Consider the following 18099-nt stretch of genomic DNA (forward strand, 5'->3'; position numbering starts at 1 on the left):
CCCAACTACAAAAATGCCACTGCTGCAAAGCTTTCAAAGCAAGTGCGTTCTCCTGTGGGCAGAAATCATGCTGAAGAGCAAGACCTCTCTCCAGAGAGCTGTGGCCAGCTGGGGTTATAAGCAATGTTCACAGGGCTGGCTCACTGCTTACGGCCCATGGAGGGTTTTTTCTCTAAACCTATGAGAACATTTTGGCAGTTAAATACAATGTCAGATTTTATGCCCTAAAATGCTTAATAATTGAGGGATTTGTCATGACATCAAATTCTGTTTCAATGAAATGCTTAAGCTGGTACTTAACTAAGCATCAGCGAGTCCCCAGAAGACAACAGTAAATCTGCATGGTTGTGCTAACCCCAGGCTTGAGCTCTGAGGTGGTAGAAGCCTGCTGTCTTCTCTCCCCTCATTCTGATTTACCAGGTCATATAATCGTGTGCAGTTTGCACTTCTGTTGCAATAAATTCAGCCTCAACTCAAACACAGGTACCGCAGGCAGTGTCAGTGTGCTCCCAAAAAAAATCTTCTTCAGTCCAAACTTAGTTGTTTGCTTAAGTTTTCTGCTGATTTGGGGTCTTCAGTGTAATGTGTACCTGGGGATAAATGCTTAATCCTAGTACAACTTCTCTGCCATGCAAATCCCACACTCCTCTGAGTTACTCTTCTTAATTATCAGATGTACCTCTGATCTCAACATCCACTAGATTTGTTGAAGCGCTGGCCAAGCAAAACTGAAAGCACAACACAGTCACCAGTGAGCTTTGTGTAAATAGCAATTCTTCTTCCTTTTCCCAGCAAAATTCATCTGCCCTGGAACTCCTGCCCATGAGAGGGGAGAATGGACCCATTCAGCACTGAACTACCTATAAAATAACTCAGCTGCTTGAACTCCTCACCATGTTTATATATAGAAACCTACACTGCAAATGCTTACAGTAATTTTGCATACCTGTTATGAAATAAATATCACAAATAAATTCTAATACTCAAAACAGAATAGTATACAATGTTAGGGACCAAGTTACATTTATAAATGCACAACCATTAATACTATCTATTCAGCTTAATTTCTTAGTATGCAAGCTTCAGCAATTGCTAGCTACACTTCACTTCAGGAGTCATCATAAATGCTGGTCATGCCAAAATCTAAGAAGAAACAAAACCACAAAAGGTCTCCACCATCCTCCTATATTATACACAGTTTTTCACAGATGCTGCAATAATGTACGGGTTTTGTGGAATTCATTAACACTGTCCAATATTAAATATCAAGTCTGGAACACAGGTCTCTATGTTCTAAATAAAACCAGAGCAGGAGCAACATATTTGTCAGCACTGCAGCCATAGACAGTGAAAGCAGAGACAGCGAGAGCCTGCACCCAAACCAGAGCTGCAACTTCCCAGGACAAAGAGAGAACAGGGGCAGCTTCACTGGCAAAAGGGAGGAGAGGAAGAGAGGAGGGACTGAATGCAGCTCCAGTTACAATTACTGTTGAAAAACAGTTTGAAGAAATAGCCTGGACGCTGTAGCCTGGTCTTGCCAGCTCAGTCCTCAAAAATGGCCCCGTCCCAAAAGCCAGCAATGGCACATGGGAGCTCTGCTGGCAAGGGCAGGTTACAGATCATGCCTGCACAGGACAGAAAGTTTGCTGTGCCAAAGGCACATAGGGCAGTTCATTCTCTTTATCCTAATATAAGTATTTCTGCCAACAATTTCTCATGGGGGAAGTGAGTGATTCACAAGTACATTTCATCTCAGGAAAAGAAAAGATCTCACACGCTCAATACCCTGACTCAACTTCAGCTCACACTACTGAATAATAAAATCTAGATCCTGCCCTGGAAGTTTTCTTACACTTTAGATCATGCCACTTTTGTCATCTTGCAAAGAGGATCGTGAAGGGGATCTTCCTAGCAACAGCTCCTTCTCATGGATCAGGCTATCTAGCAGGTCCTCCTGTCTGTAGTTGTGATAAACCTTCAGGAAAGCCAGAATGGTAATTGCCAGCCAAGTCAGCCAGGCAGCCCAGAGACCAAACTAGAGAAGGAAAGAAATCATAAAGAGGTCAGTACAGTATTGTAAAAACAAAGTCATCTGTCCAGGTGATTATCAAAACCTCAGCTGGACCAAAACCCATGGAGTCACACCAAGTTAAACCCAGAGAGGTCCTAAGTTCTTCACATAAAGGAGTCACTTTTATGGCATATTTCTTTCCTAAATGCAGATATGCCCAAGATGGGCTTCTAGATGCCAATGCTGGCAAGGAAGACACAAAACTGCCTCATGTCCAAGAGGCAGAGTTACCTTCAAAGAATGCTCCAGGCAGGCTAATGCCTCTTTCCATGTGGGACAACACAAGCCTTTGTAAGGGTGCAGCCCTGCAGGGATGGGACTACTGTCCCTGCAAAATTAGTATGTGCTCACATCCCAGTGTTCACTGACTCTGATCATTGACTTAAAGCTAGAATATTCAACAGAAAGGTCTGACAGCCTTAAAGGTCTAATTTTCATGGATTCATCAGAAAACAGCCCTACCCAAATGAATTAATCTTTGATTATTTCCAATGGTCTGATACTTATATAGCTCAACTGATCTCAGCTGAACTCAAGGAAGGCAAAACTAGGAACCCCATGATGTGGTGCAGGTCAGAAATTATTTTGAACAGTAACGAAGAGAACCAGGACACCAGAGTGCTTCAACTTTTGCAGACCTCATCCTTTGGATAAGCAATGAGTTTTCTGTCATGATTAACAAGATCAGGGTGAGGCTTTGACATGTCTGTATTCAAAACTGTCTATTTTGAACTTAAAATGCAAATGTGCCCATCACCATCATTCTGATTCAGCACTTAATGAAGTCAGTGGAAACATTGCCATTGATTTCCGAGGAATGGTAGTTCACCTCCAGCAATTCTGGGTCAATAAGCAAATGGCAAATGAACTGGAATAGAACCATGACTTAGTCTGACCTACCTGTGCAATAGCAAACTGGTCATAGAAAGCAGAGTTTTCCAAGTTCAGCTCAAGATCTATATCCTGCAATTCTTCACAGCTACCCAGAAAGGCATTTGGAAGGGCAAAGCAAAAGAAGAAAATTATTTAAGAGATTCCAGGTAAACCAAATATAAAATGAAACAACATATTAAATGTATTTTGAACAGTCACAATAGCAATTCTATTGAAGGATATTTAAGTTATTGCGATAATCAGGTTGTTTGCTGATCTTCTCTAAGACAAAAATTACTTTCTTTTACAAAAAAAGAAAAAAGGGTAATTATGTAAGTGATAACACAAATCTTCCATAAGTGGAATTGTAATAATTACTATGAACACAGCATTCTTAAATCCCTCTTTCCCACTACCCCCTCGCCTCCCACAGATTTGCCCCTGGCATCACCCCAGGTTGCTTGTTATGAAACAAAGTGTATGATCCTCTGTTACCTTTTGACTTCATCAGGAAAAGCCTCAGAAGAAGGAATTGTGTTTTTGTTTCGGATGCTCCAGCAAGGAGATGATACTCTGATGGTAAGATAGAGGCTGCCTACAGATTTTACAAATAACTTGGACCATTATTGGTGTGAAAAAAATCCCAGGATTTTGAGGTTGTCATTCTATCTCTTGGTTGATTTCTGCAGCCTCTTCTCTCTCCTTTTCAGTGCTGTCGGTCATCTTGGGTTCTTACCCGAATATTCGATTAGATGATTTTTGTAATCGAATTTTTAACCGAATATTCGAATAATTCGATTAATCGTTGCAGCCCTAAACAGAACATTCACTATGGCATTTTACAACATATGACAATGTGCAACATAAATGTATGCTTTAAGTAGTACATTTATTCAATATCATATGACATAAAATGTCACCTTTTCTTCTCTCTTCATCATTATTTGTTTGATAGGAGCAAATCTTCCTCAACTTATCATGTTTCCTATAAGGAGTTTAAGGATTGTGGGATACAGTGGACCGTTTTAGGAGCTGTATGTTTTGTGACTGTAAGAAAGCATCAGCCATCTCTACTTTGCACTTACAAAGTGCTTTCCATTCTGTGGCTCTCAAGGCATCCACAGCACCACTACAAGGCCAGGATCTCTACCCCAAATTTTTTGTCTGATGATGAGCTGTGGCACAGGCAGGATAAGTGACTTGCATGGTGTCACACAGTGGGTTGGAGGCAGAACCCAGACTGCAGGCCACGAGCCCTGACCCCCAGCCCCCTGCCCTGCTCCCAAGGCCACACTCCCCCCATTCTTAGAAAAACTTCAAATCCAGCATTCCTTTGGAAATAAAAAATTTTAACATAATGGATTTCTTTTTCATATGATCATGATTCAGAGACCACAAAATACAATGTAAACACTTTTTTTTGTGGGCTTCTAAATAAACCAAAAAAAGAGTTCAATTTGCTTTTTTTGTTCCACGTGAAAAAAACTGGATTTTCATATTACAGATGCCTTCTCCCCCTTGCTCACCTTGCGTGTAATAACTACATTTTGTACCACCACAGTTCAATTGTGCCTATATGAAAAAAAAGAGAAGGAAGAAAATGTATTCTTCAATACTAACCTATTTGGCATGCTTCCTTTTTCAGTAATTGCATCACACCACATGTTAAATCCTACACTCACTATAGTGCTGGCAATAAATGTGATGAACACCACAAAAGCGCTGATCAGCAGATTCAGGAAGGCGTAAAAGAAAGAGCTGTAATAAAAGGGAAGAAAAATGTAACTCATAAACAGCTGAAACACAACATCAGCAGTCTCTGTAAGCAGAACAGAGTGGGCACAAAGATATCAGCTTCCATTTGAAACACATCTTCTTTAATTAAGAACACCTAATACACTGAAACACTAGGGACTTGATTTTGAGTCACACTACCTTCATTTGCAAATGCTTTTGATCTTTATTTCTTTTTTAACCATAAGAGGATGTGGCTTTATACACTAAGTGGTGATTGTTCATACACAGTGTGGCTTTCATTAGCTGTAATGATGAAAATCACCATTATTAAAATAAATGTCATTAGCTCAAATTATGTAGTAACTGGAGCTAAAATTATTTTGTGACTTGAGTGATAATTGGGACAAAAATTGCTAAGGAGAGGGAAACTAAAAATAAAAACACAGTACTGATAGCTATAATCATTTTAAGCAATGTAACACAAGGTACTGCCATCGTAGGACACGAATCTCAGTTTTATGGGCAATTTGCAGAGCAGGCCCAGCTTCTCCTGGGATTTCTGTGGCTTTGGTGTCAGTATGCTATGTCTGCCAGCTGAATATCAATTTACCTCAGCCCCATTAAGTCTGCCCAACCAGGGCCTGCCCTCAGCACATGCTGTGTGTGGAGCAGGATGGGGAGGGATGCTTACAGACTTCCCATAAGGCCATGGAATCATTCACTCATTTTCCAGCCTCACTGTTTAAGTCCTCAACTAAATTCTAGCTGTGAAAAGTTTCTAATCCCAGTCATCTGGCAAAGCCCTTCTCTACTTGAAAGTGCTCGAAGTGGCTGTTTAGAATAGGACACCTTGGAATGTCATATTATCTAAAAACTGGACATCTGCTCCAGGCTGGAGAAAGACTGGCAGCTCCAGGAGGCAGGTCATCCTATTCAGAGTATGTGGTAAAGATGAATATGACAAATTTCTCACCAGTGCCACTTATTATGCTAGTGATAGAAGGAATCTACTCACCCCAGAGAACAAAAACCACCCTCAGTCACTTTTTTTCCCTGGTTGCTCATTAAATGAAATCCAAGAGGCTTTTAAAATGAGTGTTTGAGTTCTGGAAGGTTCTGAGTTGGACAATCCTTATTTCTACAGGTTATACATGATTCATTTGTGACCTCAGGAGGACTTCCTTAAAATAAGATGAGGAAACAATTATCAGCAGAGTTAGGATGTTTGTTCCTGGGTGGATGTGGCTCCAGAGGGGCTGTCTAGGCTCCCTCCAAAGTGACAGTTGTCCCACCCCAAGACTGGTAGAAAAGAAGTGAAATAAACCACCTTCCAGAAGTGCCCCTATAGACTGTAGTGGGTACTGGGTGCCAGGACACCTGACTTCAGGGTGAACAACAAGCTGAATCCTACTCTTTGGTTTAGCTGGATTTGGTGAAGTAAACCAGCTCACCCCTGCTGTGTGCTGGGGTCTCCCATACAGAGAGAGCTGCTATGAGCATACCAGGTGTTTGCATGTTCCCTGCCCTGACTTCACACCTAGCCTGGATTTCATCCCAAGTCTTGCTAAAGTCAAAACCTACTCTCTGTGTGCACCTTAGAGTGGTATGCTGGCCTGAGAGGCAGAAAAGACTTGAGCTCTTCACAGAATAAAACAGACTTGGCACCAGAGCTAGTGACAGCTCTAGAAAAAGAGCAGTTACCAGGATTATTCAGTGGGTCATCACCAGCCTGGGATCTCTAGTCCTCCCTCTATTTCCTACCCTGCAGCAAAAGAGGTTCCATGGTCCAGGTTGTGACCTTCCAGAGCAAAGCAGGGCTCAGCCTTGCACTTGATTTGCATCTGGCAAGAGTAGCCATCACCCTGTGCTGGGATTCCTCAGGCCAGGGCATCCTGACAGAAAACTGCTTATTTGGCTCTCCAGCTCACCTTATTTTCCCTCCTTAGATTAGAACTTCAAGCTACGCATTGCAGGTTGAGTGAATGCCCTTTAACAGTAACTGTTTACACTTAAAGTTGCTTTGCAATCCTAGCAATGAAGTATCTGAGTTATACCTCTACCCTTCAGCTGAGCTGAAGAGCCCCAGGTCCCTGAGGCAAAGGGTACTGAGACCCTTTTAAGAAGGGTTTTTAGCAGTCATAACTATCTGTCAGCAATCATTCAAAGCCATTGCACATGAAAGATGTAAAGGGTGCTAACTAACCCTGACTGCCTTAGCTGGCTCACCCTGGAGCTGGTGCAGTTGCAGTGATCCTCCTCAATAGGATCATCAGTTATGACATTCTGGTTCTTCCTCAACCACCTCTAATGAGAACAGACAATTATCATTTATGGTGAGGAGCTCACATTTATCTCTCCATCCAAACAGAAATGTTTTTGCAGCCATTTGAAGCATTAAAAAATGTCTGTCTAAAATCAGGACAGCGTGTGCTCTGCCTGCTTTTCATACAGTGACTGATGTGGTACAGGACAGACCTTCCCTCTTACCAAGAAACTGATGTTCCCAAGCATCTTGCCATGTTTTACCCTTCTGTGATCTTCTGTGGTTATCTCATCATCCCAACTTGCTCCATCTTTGCTCCCCATCACCCCACAGTCTTCTGCCTTTCTTGCCTGGAGCAACTATGAACAGTGTTATACAACTCCCAAAAGAGCCTGAAAGCAGCTCCTAAAGGGACACTTTTCAAGGGCCTGCCCAACAGTTTTGAAGTTAATAGCCACTTTTGGAAGCAGGCCAAACATCGAATTCAAATGTCACCATTGCAGGGTTTTTATTGCTGGTTTCATCTAAAAATTAGCTAGCTCTGAACTGCAAATTATTGAGATTCAGTTAACCCTCTACAGATATTGGATCACCTGAGGAAGCTGAATTCAAAGATACTAAGAACTCTGTGTTTGTATTTAGTGTAAGGTAAGTTCTAATATGGAATAAGTTTCTGGTCTACACTTACTACAGCATGTTTGAGTGTTAGGCAGCTTGAGAGTGGTTGGAAAGAGCCAGAGAGACAAAACTGCTACCCAGTCTCCAGGATTACCAAGCCCTGATGTAACAGCCCCTTACTCAAGAGACTTCTAGTCCAAATAGACCTGGGCAGGAGTGATTTACCCTTGGCACGGTTCCTAAACCACGAGAAAAATATTTACCTAGTTTTGACAGGCACCAGTGCATCCTCCAGCCCTGTAGCACCCAGAGGCTGGGTTACCCATGCCAGGCTCTCTGCCCTCTCAGGCCACCAGAGAGGCAAGCACAGAACACCACAGTTGCTGCCTGGCCCAGCAAGCCTCTCACTACACCTGCTGTGGTCGGATGCCCCTTGGTTTGTGTGAGCACCGGGAGCAGCTGTCAGCGCCGCCCTGAGCCGCTGCAGGGAGTGCTCAGCATTGCTCTCACGCCGTAACCAAGCAATAGTTGTTGTCTGCAACAGCTGCCATGTACACAACAAAGGCAGCACAAAAAACAGAGGGCAGCCACCAACTTCTCCCTTCTGGCTCCCCACGCACAACCATGTTGTTTCGGGGTTTTTCACACGCCCAGTGCACACCTGGGGAAGGCCTTCCTTGGCATGGATGTGAAGTGGCACCATGGTCAAGAGGCACCTGCGAGCCCCAGCCTTCAGCATCAGCCCATGGCCCCCAAATCCTTTCATGCCTGCTGCAGCCGAGTGGCCACATGCTGTACCAAGGCTGCCAAAGGGCAATGGGTGCATGGCAGTGGATCTGACCCCCCCACCCCAAACCTCTGCATGGGAGCATCCTCCGGAGAGGGCCCTGGACACGGCTGGGGGAGTGCATGGTGTGTGTGCAGACAGACATGGGCAACACACCACCTCTCCCCAAACCCCTCTGGGCAGCACGATGACCTGGATGGGGCAAAGCCCAGTGCTTCACCCCAAGACTGCTCCCACGTGCCCCAGCCTGCGGGAGGGATGGGCTTATCCCCAGGGATACTTACTCCTCGTGCCCTTTGCAGAGGAAGAAGAGGGTCCTCCAGGCCTGCACTGTGGCCAGCAGCAGGGAGAGGAGCCCGGTGAAGATGCTAAAGCGGCAGGCGGCCTCGGGCCCCCACTCCTGCACCGTGAAGCGCTGCCGCTCCACCGTCAGGTTGGCGTTGAGCCACATGCCCTCGGTGAAGAGCAGGCACCGGCCGTGGAAGTCGTTGCCATTCTCGGAGAGTGGCACCACCACGATGAAGCTGAAGAGAAAGGCCAGGAAATAGCAGATGCACTGAGCGAAGAGGAAATTGCTGAGCGCCATGTCCGCGGCGCTGCGCAGGCAGAGGGAGGGAAGAAGGGAGGGGTGGAGGGAGGGATGCAGGAGGAGGGATGCAGGAGGGAGGAATGCAGGAGGGATGGATGCAGGAGTGAAAGAGGCAGGGGGAGCGATGTGGGGTGGGAGGGGGGAGGATGGAGGGATGGAGGGAGGAAGGCTGCAGCAGTAGGCGGTGGGGAGGGAGGGAGGATGCGCAGTGCAATGCAGTGCAGTCCGATGCCTCCTCCGGACACGGCTGCTCCCTCTCCCGCAGCCTGAGCTGCCCCTGTGGATGGCTTCAGGGCCTGTAGAGGAAGGGAGGAGCAGAAAGAGGAAGAGCTGTTGTGGTGTATCTCTCTTCGGGAAAATCTGGCAGCTACTACGCCCTGGCTCCCAGGGGGTTAAATCAGTCCGTGCCTCTCCAGCAGGGCTGGGTGCCGCCAGAGGGGATCCCCTCTAATGACACAGGACACTGATGTCACCCCTGTTGATGACCATTACACAAAAAAAAAAAAAACAAAATCAGCAAACTGGCTTCATCGTGGCTTCCGGATCCCGAGAAATTTTGACCCAACTTTCTGAAAATCTGGCCACCAGCCTCAGATGGTGGCAATAAGAGACAGGTTGCACAGCCACCCTGGGGCCTACAGACCTAGTGGTTTTGTTCCTAGCCCAGGTGGTCACCCCCCTACCAAGATATTGCAAGGGGAGCAATGGCTCACCAGAAGTGGAATAACTTCTCTTGAGCCTGGGTGTCATTTAGGAGCTGCCTGTGGTTGGGATCAGCTGCCTCATCCCCTGGCTGGCAGGTGGAGCAGGGCTGAAAGAAAATAACCCTAAGCAAGCTCCTGCTGGACATCAAGCTGAGAACAGACCAGCACAGCAACAGTACACACCTGGCAGGAGCAGATGGCATTTTATTCCTTGGGGTGAGCATCCACCCTGCTCTGTTCCACCAGTGAGCAGCTCCCTGCCTCACACCATGCTTGGGAAGACATCAGAGCATCCCCTCAGCTGTAGTGCCCAAACTGCAAGGTCAGGATGCCAGAAAGCAAAAGGCATCGGAGAGAGGAATGTGAGTTGTGCTCAGATCGCTCTGGCACAGAAATCCAAATTAAACTGACCTCAAGTTATAGTTTCCCCATAATCCCAGTTTCATTTTTCCATCTCAGCATGAATCCTCTTTCCAGCACAAGACACCACAATTAATGTCCAGTTCCAGGTAAAGTAATTTCCTAATCCAATTTCCTAACCATATCCAGTCTGAGATCAGCTGCAGGTCTCAAATCACTTCATAATCCCAGGGATGTTTACACTCATTTTATCACCATGCCACTTCCCAGGCAGTGTTTAGAGAAGCAGATGAGGGACAGGGTCCCCAAATATAGTGCACATGGGAATTCAGGCTGGTGTTTCCATTGGGCAACCAATTACTTTTCTATTCTGTTAAGAGGTTACAGATACAGTCCTGAGGTGGGCACTGGGGGGATTCTCAGAGAAGACATTAATTCAGCTTCATTGCAAATCATTTGTGATGCATATTATCTTGAAACCATGCCAGGGAAGTATTTCTTGAACAAAAACTTTTGTCAGTATAAATGAAATGTGTCAGGCCAGTCTGATCCTTACTCAGCTCTGATCATCAAAAATTGTATTTCAGTTTTGCAAGATGAGTTACAGAGCACTGACCTGACCCTGTGGGGATAGACACGTGCTCCTAACAGAAGAGATTTTGCTGATAGTTCAGTCTGTTGGTGAGGAAAGTTTATTTCTCTTAACCTTGCTTCCAAGAAGTGGCTGGTTCCCAAAGGGTTTTGTCCTTTATCTGTAAAGAAATCAGACCTGGATTGAGATGGAAAACTCTTTTCTTTGAAATGTGACACATCAGATTTGCCAGATAATGTTTTCTGAAGTTAACTTGGGAGGTCAGCACCAACATGAAAGCCCCAGTTATTGCTTACACTGGAGCCCACAGAACGGGCCAGCAGGTGCCAAGGGCGCTTTGCCTCGGGCAAGCCCAGTGCTCAGATCTTACCAGCAGCAATCACAGGGCTCTGTTGCACGAGGGTTTTTGCAGTGGTGAACGTGGGAGTCACTTGCAGAGCAGACAAAGTTGTCTTTGCTGATGAACTAACTCAAGTGAGCATTTATTTGAGAGTTTCAAAAAATACAGCCAGGCATTTACAAATGTGAGTAGACATGTAAAACAGCTGCACTTAGCAGGCTGACAGCTACTGAAGCACAGGGCTTGGTCAGATGCAGCGACCACACACTGGAGTGAGCAAAGAGATACAAATAAAATCTGTCAGCCATCACTTTGGCAGCTGCCTGGATTTCTCATGCTCTTCTCTCACATAAATCCTAAAAAAAAGTCATGCTAGGCTGGAACTTGGTCTCGGAAATATAGAGTTGTTTCAGTGGAGTAAATTTGATAGGTTTACTTTTCTCAACATGGTGAAACTGGGGGAGAAAGGCAAGGTGAATTATGATTCATTCATTGTCATATCACAGGGAATGGAAGACAGGCCAGGCAGAAACTCTGAAACAGAGGAAAAGATGCACATATTTCACACAGCACATAATTGTTCTGCGGCACACATTACAGGACACGGCAGGGGCCAAAAATAAGTGCTGATGCCAAAAGATATTAGAGAAATTAATGGGAAAAAGAAGTCCATAAGGACCTGCAAAATACAGAGCTGGAGAAGTAACCTTCAGCTCAGGAAGTCCCTCACAGCAGGTTGCTGGGAACGTGGAGTGATCTCTCTACATGTGCCAGAATCCTCTATTCTTCCCTAAACCAAGCACCTGCTCCTGGCTGTCCTTGGAGATGGGATCCCCAGGGAGATGACCTTTTGGACTGACCCACTTTGGCCGTTTCAGGTCCTCATTACAACAGCTGGCAGGACCAGCCTGGTGTCTCAGCTTTCCCATCCAAGTGGGGAGAGCTGTTCCTCCAAAGCTCCCCCCATGCCTTGGCTCCTGTGAATGTCCTTAGGAGGGAATTACCCCTGGAGCAGACAAGTGGAGGAAGCCAGTGGGTCAGTTCTTGCAACTGCAGAGCACTGAGAGAAGAGATGGATGTGTGATGAGAGGAGGCTGCACATTCCCACAGCTCTGGTGGTGCCACCACAAGAAGAACAGTTCAGATGTGTTCCTACTGCAGCCTCACCATGAACAGCACCATCGTGACCACAACATCCCTTGTCTCTGCAGCACAGAGGGGTCTCACCCTCTCCAGGGCACCCACCCAGGTCTGCTGCACAGGAACTGAACCCCCAAGAGGACCATGTTCTGACATGGGACTGAAGATGGCTTGCTCAGCATCAGGGAGGGTGAAGTTCAAAGTTTGTAAATCCTATTTCTCTGGGAAATAAAGAAAAGCCACAACAATAAAACACGATGCATGCCCAGCTGCCATTGCACCTCAGTAATAAGCAGAAAACCAACCAGAATAAATCAAGATTAGATATACCATATTTGCCTGTATTCCCTTCAGCCCCATATCTCCTTCTAGCTGCCTGGCTAATCCTCTGTAGATCAAGTAACACGTATGAGTTGGGCTGATGTGGAATGACTGATGGGGATGGTGTTTTTGGCTGTGCTGCTCCACGCTCCCTCTCAAGTCATTAATTATGCCATCTGACATGAGCAGTGCTCTCAAGTTGATATTTGTGAGGTAAGTGATGAATTTCCTCTCCTCCTGATAGCTCATTAGGACATGTTTTATTATGAGAAAATTTGCTGAGGAATTAATTATTCAGACAAAAACATTTTGGGGAGCAGTTTTACTTGGTTTTATATTTATTCTACCTTGGATATATCATTTCTGTGGTCCAAGAAAAATAGCAGCCGCATGTCTAGAAGGTGGCTACCACCTTGCTACCAGTAATGCACTGCTTATTTCTGGAGAGAAGGCACAGAGTCACAGCAGTACCTCTGCAGAGGGATGCGCAGGGAGTAATATGTCTGTATTCTGGGCAGTCCAAATGGCTGCTTTTGAGCCAGCCCTTCAGTCACCCAAAGGCAACCTCTCCCTGATTTACTTTAACTCAAACCTCTGCCTCAGCCCATTTTACCAAGTGGTTTAGCAAATGCTGTTTGCCCCAGGCTTTGAAGTCTATTTTATTCAGGCTCTCTGGTCTGTTTTATTGTTATATTAATCCTTTGCTGTTGTTGTTGTTATTATTCCAAAAGTCTTGACCTATGGTATTTGTCCTCTGAAACTAATGGAAAGGACCCAGGCATGTCACATATCATCTTATGATAGAGGATGTAAATAACACTTTTTGGGAGAGGTTTCTCATGGTAATCACTGTATTTAAGAAAGTCTCTGCCACTAGTTCAGAAGGATTATAGACAAAGTACCAAACTGTCAGCCACCTGTCACATCTGCATTTCTTCACAGCTACCACTGAATCATGAATCTCTCAGGGCATCTCATCTGGGAACATGCTGACATTTTGCCTTTTATTTTTTTATAACTATCTCCCTTCTGCTAGGAAAGCTGTCTGGTCTGTGAGGAGGTTATGAGCAGAGAGGGTGCCATGCTGGCAGACATTAATGGAGCAGTTATCAGGAAGCAACTGAGTATCATTAATGTGTCCAGATAGAATAACCTCTCTGTTTTGATATCCAAGGAAAAACAAACATATTCAAACATAGTCACATTCTGAACTGAACAAGCCCAGGTCATGGCTCAGATATAAATTTTTAAAATAAAATAAAAATAATACTTTTAAAAAAGGTTCTTGAGCTTTTCAGAACATCATTAACACAAATCTCTGAGTGACATGTACATGTCAGACTCCACAGCACCTTACAGCCTGTAAGAGCTGTAACAGCTGGCAGGAATGTGGTCCCAAAAGGGCACACTAGTTGATCAGCTGCTTCTGCTGTCCTCTCTTGAGGATGATAGAGGTAATGCCAAGCGTAGGACAAACTCTAGTAAGGTTCTGATCCCAGGTTCTGCACAGGTGAAGAGTGCATAGGAAAAACAGGCTTAGGGAGTGAATGTGTATTTTTTTCTGGCACCAAAGAGATGTTAGAAAAAGCATGGGAGAGTTGGGACTGCTTAAAAGAATAAAAGGAATGAAAGGGAGGGAAAAAGATAACAGAAGCAAGATCAGCAAATTAGGAACCCACAGTGTCCAAGCAATCAAAACCCAGCCTGAGGGTAAATGTAACTCTGCCCCACTTTAGATTAAATGGGGTCATTACATATGACATCAATATCTTACACCTGCAGCTTAACCTGTGACTGCCAGAGACTGCAATATCACCATATCCACAAGTCAAGCAGTCACTGAGGTCTTGTGTATCTGAACAGCCCTGTGTCTGCTTAAAACTCCTCAGAGCTTGTGCCTTCTGTACTCGCAGACATTCACACCCAAAAGCCCCTCGCATGCTGCACCGAAGTTTGTTACAGTGTTCTGTAAGTGCTCTTTTCTACCCGTACAATTACTGGAAGGCACCACTTCCCTTGGTAAAAGGGCTGTGCTGTGCCTCTTTCTAATGTCCCTGCCTGCTCTGAGGCGTGAGAGGCACTGAGCAGAACAGGCAGGCAAGGCTGTGCCTCACCAGCCACAAAGTCCCTTGGGTTGTTCCTGTCCCCTTCTCTGTTTCTGCCACTCGCAGAAAAGCATGTTTAACTAGAGTAACTCTTAAGACATGCAGAAATCTAGCAGAAATTTTGGGGAAGACCTCCAAGCTGTTTTATTACCTTTACTGGTAATGGACACTTTGCAGAAGGGAGTCTGGCCCCAGAGTCCAGTGTAGGACATGCCCAGGACTTGCAACACTGCTACTCCAACTCTGAACCTGTTGAAAGTGATGTTCAGGGTTTGTTCTTTTCCTGAAGATTACTGAAACAATTCCCAGCCCTAATATGACTTGGAAAATGAACTTTAGCCTTTGCTGATTTGGTTTTCTTTGTAAACCCATTTTTGTGTGCAGCAACTAATTTGTTTCCTAAGATCAAGTCATTTCCTTGGGAAATTTTCAAGGTCAATAATTGCTGTCACAAAGACAGCAGAAAAGAAGAAAAATACCTCTCTAAATCACATCATGGTTTGAAATGAGCTATTGTGATTAAAAAGGGTCTAGTGTACCGGGGAAGACATATCACAGAGTATCTCTGCTGTTCATTCTAATGAAATGCATGTTGAATCACACCTTAGGGGGGAAAAATAATCTCAAACCCTTATCCAAGCAACTGGGTGCTACCAATCAGCATACCTCAATTAGTTCCATAACTGCTGCACAACTTTATACCAAAGGAGGTTCTGACCCAGCTGACTTCACCAGTTCCTGTTCCACTCACAGAGGCACATACTGAGAGCAGCTAATGGGTAGCATGCCAATTAATAACATGGAGTTGCTTTATGTGTGACATATTGTACCATGCACTGATTTTTAATCTGCTCATACTAGCATTTGTCATGCAGGGTGAAACTCTGGTGTGAGAAATAGCCTCTTCATTTTCTCTGACAACTATTAACACTGAACCAGTCTTCAGTGCTCGTGCCGCAGGCAACTGCTCCTGCCAAAAATAAATGCAAAGACTGAGGAGAGAGACATTTTGCAAAATTAAACTCTGCCTCAAAAGTGAATAAATCAGGACAGAAGCACATCCTTAATTCCTGGAGACAGGAGGAACTTCACAGTGACTGTTTACCTCTGATGAGGGGGCGAGGAAAAAACCCAAAACATTAAGATGTGGCTTTGCTATTGGCTGTAGATGGGGCAATGAAGCTGTAATGATGAAAGCTAGACTTAAACTGATTGTGGAGCCATAGATAAAGGGTAAAGTACAAGGGTCTTGTGGTTTCTTTATCCCACAATCATGTCACAGCCCCCACTCAGCATCCTAAAGGCTGTCAACTTCAGTCCTGCTGCTAAAATGCACATTGGGCAGGTAGCTGTGAAAGCTGAGAGCCAGCCCCAGTAAAACAAGAAATGTGAAGACTTAGTGGGAAATTAGATCAGTATGGCACTCAAACAGCTCTGTCTTGTATTGCGGCTTCATTAGTCACATTGCTCATATGTGAGATAGAGACAGATGTTCCTCAGCTCAGCTTCTCAGATGAAGGTGCTGGTATCAACCTAGTTTTAGCCAGCAGGAGGTCTGACCTGGTACATCATCTCTCCAGGTTACTGAGAAAGAACGGGAATTTTTTTTTTTTTTTTTTTTTTTTTTTTTTTTTTAAGAGCCCCAGATCATCATATTCCTGGCTTGGTGCAGTTTGCAACTCAACAGATGAAACCACATGACCCAGGTGGTTTTGCAGAGATCAGTGTCTATATTTCAGCCCAAGCCAGCTCAAAGGACCTGCCAGCTAACCCACATGGTCACAGATTTTCCTGCTCAGGGATGCTGCACATGGATCAGTTGCTATCACTGGATTTTTTATTGTTAGTCAACAGAAAAGTGGATAGATCTATTTGTTTTGCAAACAATAAACCCATGGGCTTTCTGAAGGTCAGAGGACTCCTAAATATCTGTCATTAGTGCTTTCTTGTCATTAGCCTCTCTTGTAACATTACTAGGCATTTGCAAAATGTGATCCCACTGAGGCTGTAGAACATTAAAGGTTCAGATATTTATTCACCTTCTCATTAGGGTATTATTTGTCTGAAATGAACAAAATGATGTGGTGGACTTTTAGTTTAAAGGTTTGTATAGGGAGGAAAACACCCACTGGTTGGGTAAATCCTGAGCACCCCAGAAGTTACTGCATTACTTGGACACAGCTGTATTAGGGGTCAATATTGCCAAAGGCCTCTGAGGCTCTGTAGGATGCTAGGAAAAAAAGTAAGAAAAAGAAGAAAAAGAGGAGGAAGAAGTAAAAGAAGAAAAAACAGAAAAAGAATAAAAAAAGGGTTAAATAACAATAGAGTAAACCAATGAGGATTATCTCAGAGATTCACATGAGATCTCAAAATTAACTACTTTGTAGGTTCAAAGAGAGGTCCCACCTTATGTGAGGGGCACATGCAATCTACACTGATCAAAGCAGAGCTTTGAATACCTGACGTAGGAGATGAAATATAAAAATGTGATTTGTGAAGTAAAAAGACAACACCAACAATAATGAGACATCAAAATAGATCTGAATGTCACACTCCTGGGCGCAACCATAATGATACCTTCTCCTGTGACAGAGATGAAAAGGCAAGGAATACAAGATCGTTATTGTAACAATTACTTTAATAAGCATGTAAAACTGGGATTTGGTGGGGGCTTTGCTGTTTGTTGTCATATTTGGTATTCATTTTCCTTGTGATGGTTCAAAAATTGATAAATAATGCCTTTTATTAAAATGCACAGTATGAAGAAGGTTTTCAGAGGTGCCCTGTGATGTTTGGATGTTTCACTTGCACTGCCTCTAAACAGTAACAGGCAGAATTTTGAGTATTTGACTGCCTGCACTCTGAACTTGCCATAACTAGGGCAAATTTAGCAAATATTTCCATTTGAGAGTCTCCTGCTAGGACCTACTAGCCAGCATATGTTGTTACATGGCTTGCAGAGCAGAGGCAGCCTGTGTCCAGCCTGCCTGGCAGAGAGATTGATAAATATCTGCATCCTTTGCTGCTGTGCCCTAATGCTTACCCTTCCAGCATGGGCAACTGAACAACCTCCAAAAATAACCCCTTCCAGGAAACTCAGATTGAGAACAGAAAAATGCAATGTTCCAAATATCAATAATCTTGACCCAAAAGATTTCTCTCCAAAAGCTACCAAGCACAGTACAACCCAACCTCTGTGGGAGCTCTGATCCCTACCTCTCCCCACATGTGCACGTCACAGGAGAAGTGACAAAACAGTGAAGGAAACTAAACAAACAGAGCAACTGTTAGTGACAGAGCTGCAGGAGGTCTAAACAAATCACTTAACATCAATTTCTCCCGCTGCAAAGGCCAGAAATGTCCACTGACAACAGCTGGCTGAACTCACTGTGCTGTTCTTTTCCTGCCCAGCTCCCAAGAAAATTTTTGTTGTTTATAAAAATTCTCTGTACTTGCTGTAAGTAGGAAATTTGTCTCTTAATTAGGAAGTTTCTTCATTCTGGAGAAAATGCTATATAAATGTGAAATATTTTTATTAACATTTAATGGAGAATATAGTGTGATATTGACACTAGGAAATGGACTGTATTATTTCCATA

General features: G+C 44.3%; 1 protein-coding gene across 1 annotated transcript; it reads right to left on the reverse strand.

Annotated features, from left to right (window-relative positions):
• Positions 1–416: 416 nt before the first annotated feature.
• TMEM179 (transmembrane protein 179) lies at positions 417–9063 on the reverse strand. The gene is made up of 4 exons (XM_042047381.1): positions 8634–9063; positions 4565–4702; positions 2972–3050; positions 417–2035 (listed from the first exon to the last, which is right to left on the reverse strand). The coding sequence occupies exons 1-4, from the start codon at positions 8933–8935 to the stop codon at positions 1856–1858; spliced, it is 699 nt and encodes a 232-aa protein (XP_041903315.1). The 5' UTR covers positions 8936–9063; the 3' UTR covers positions 417–1855.
• Positions 9064–18099: the final 9036 nt, after the last annotated feature.

Source organism: Corvus kubaryi, unplaced genomic scaffold (genome assembly GCF_017639235.1).
Source record: "Corvus kubaryi isolate FWS band 111438036 unplaced genomic scaffold, C.kubaryi_AGA036_p1.0 66, whole genome shotgun sequence".
Taxonomy (NCBI): Eukaryota; Metazoa; Chordata; class Aves; order Passeriformes; family Corvidae; genus Corvus; species Corvus kubaryi.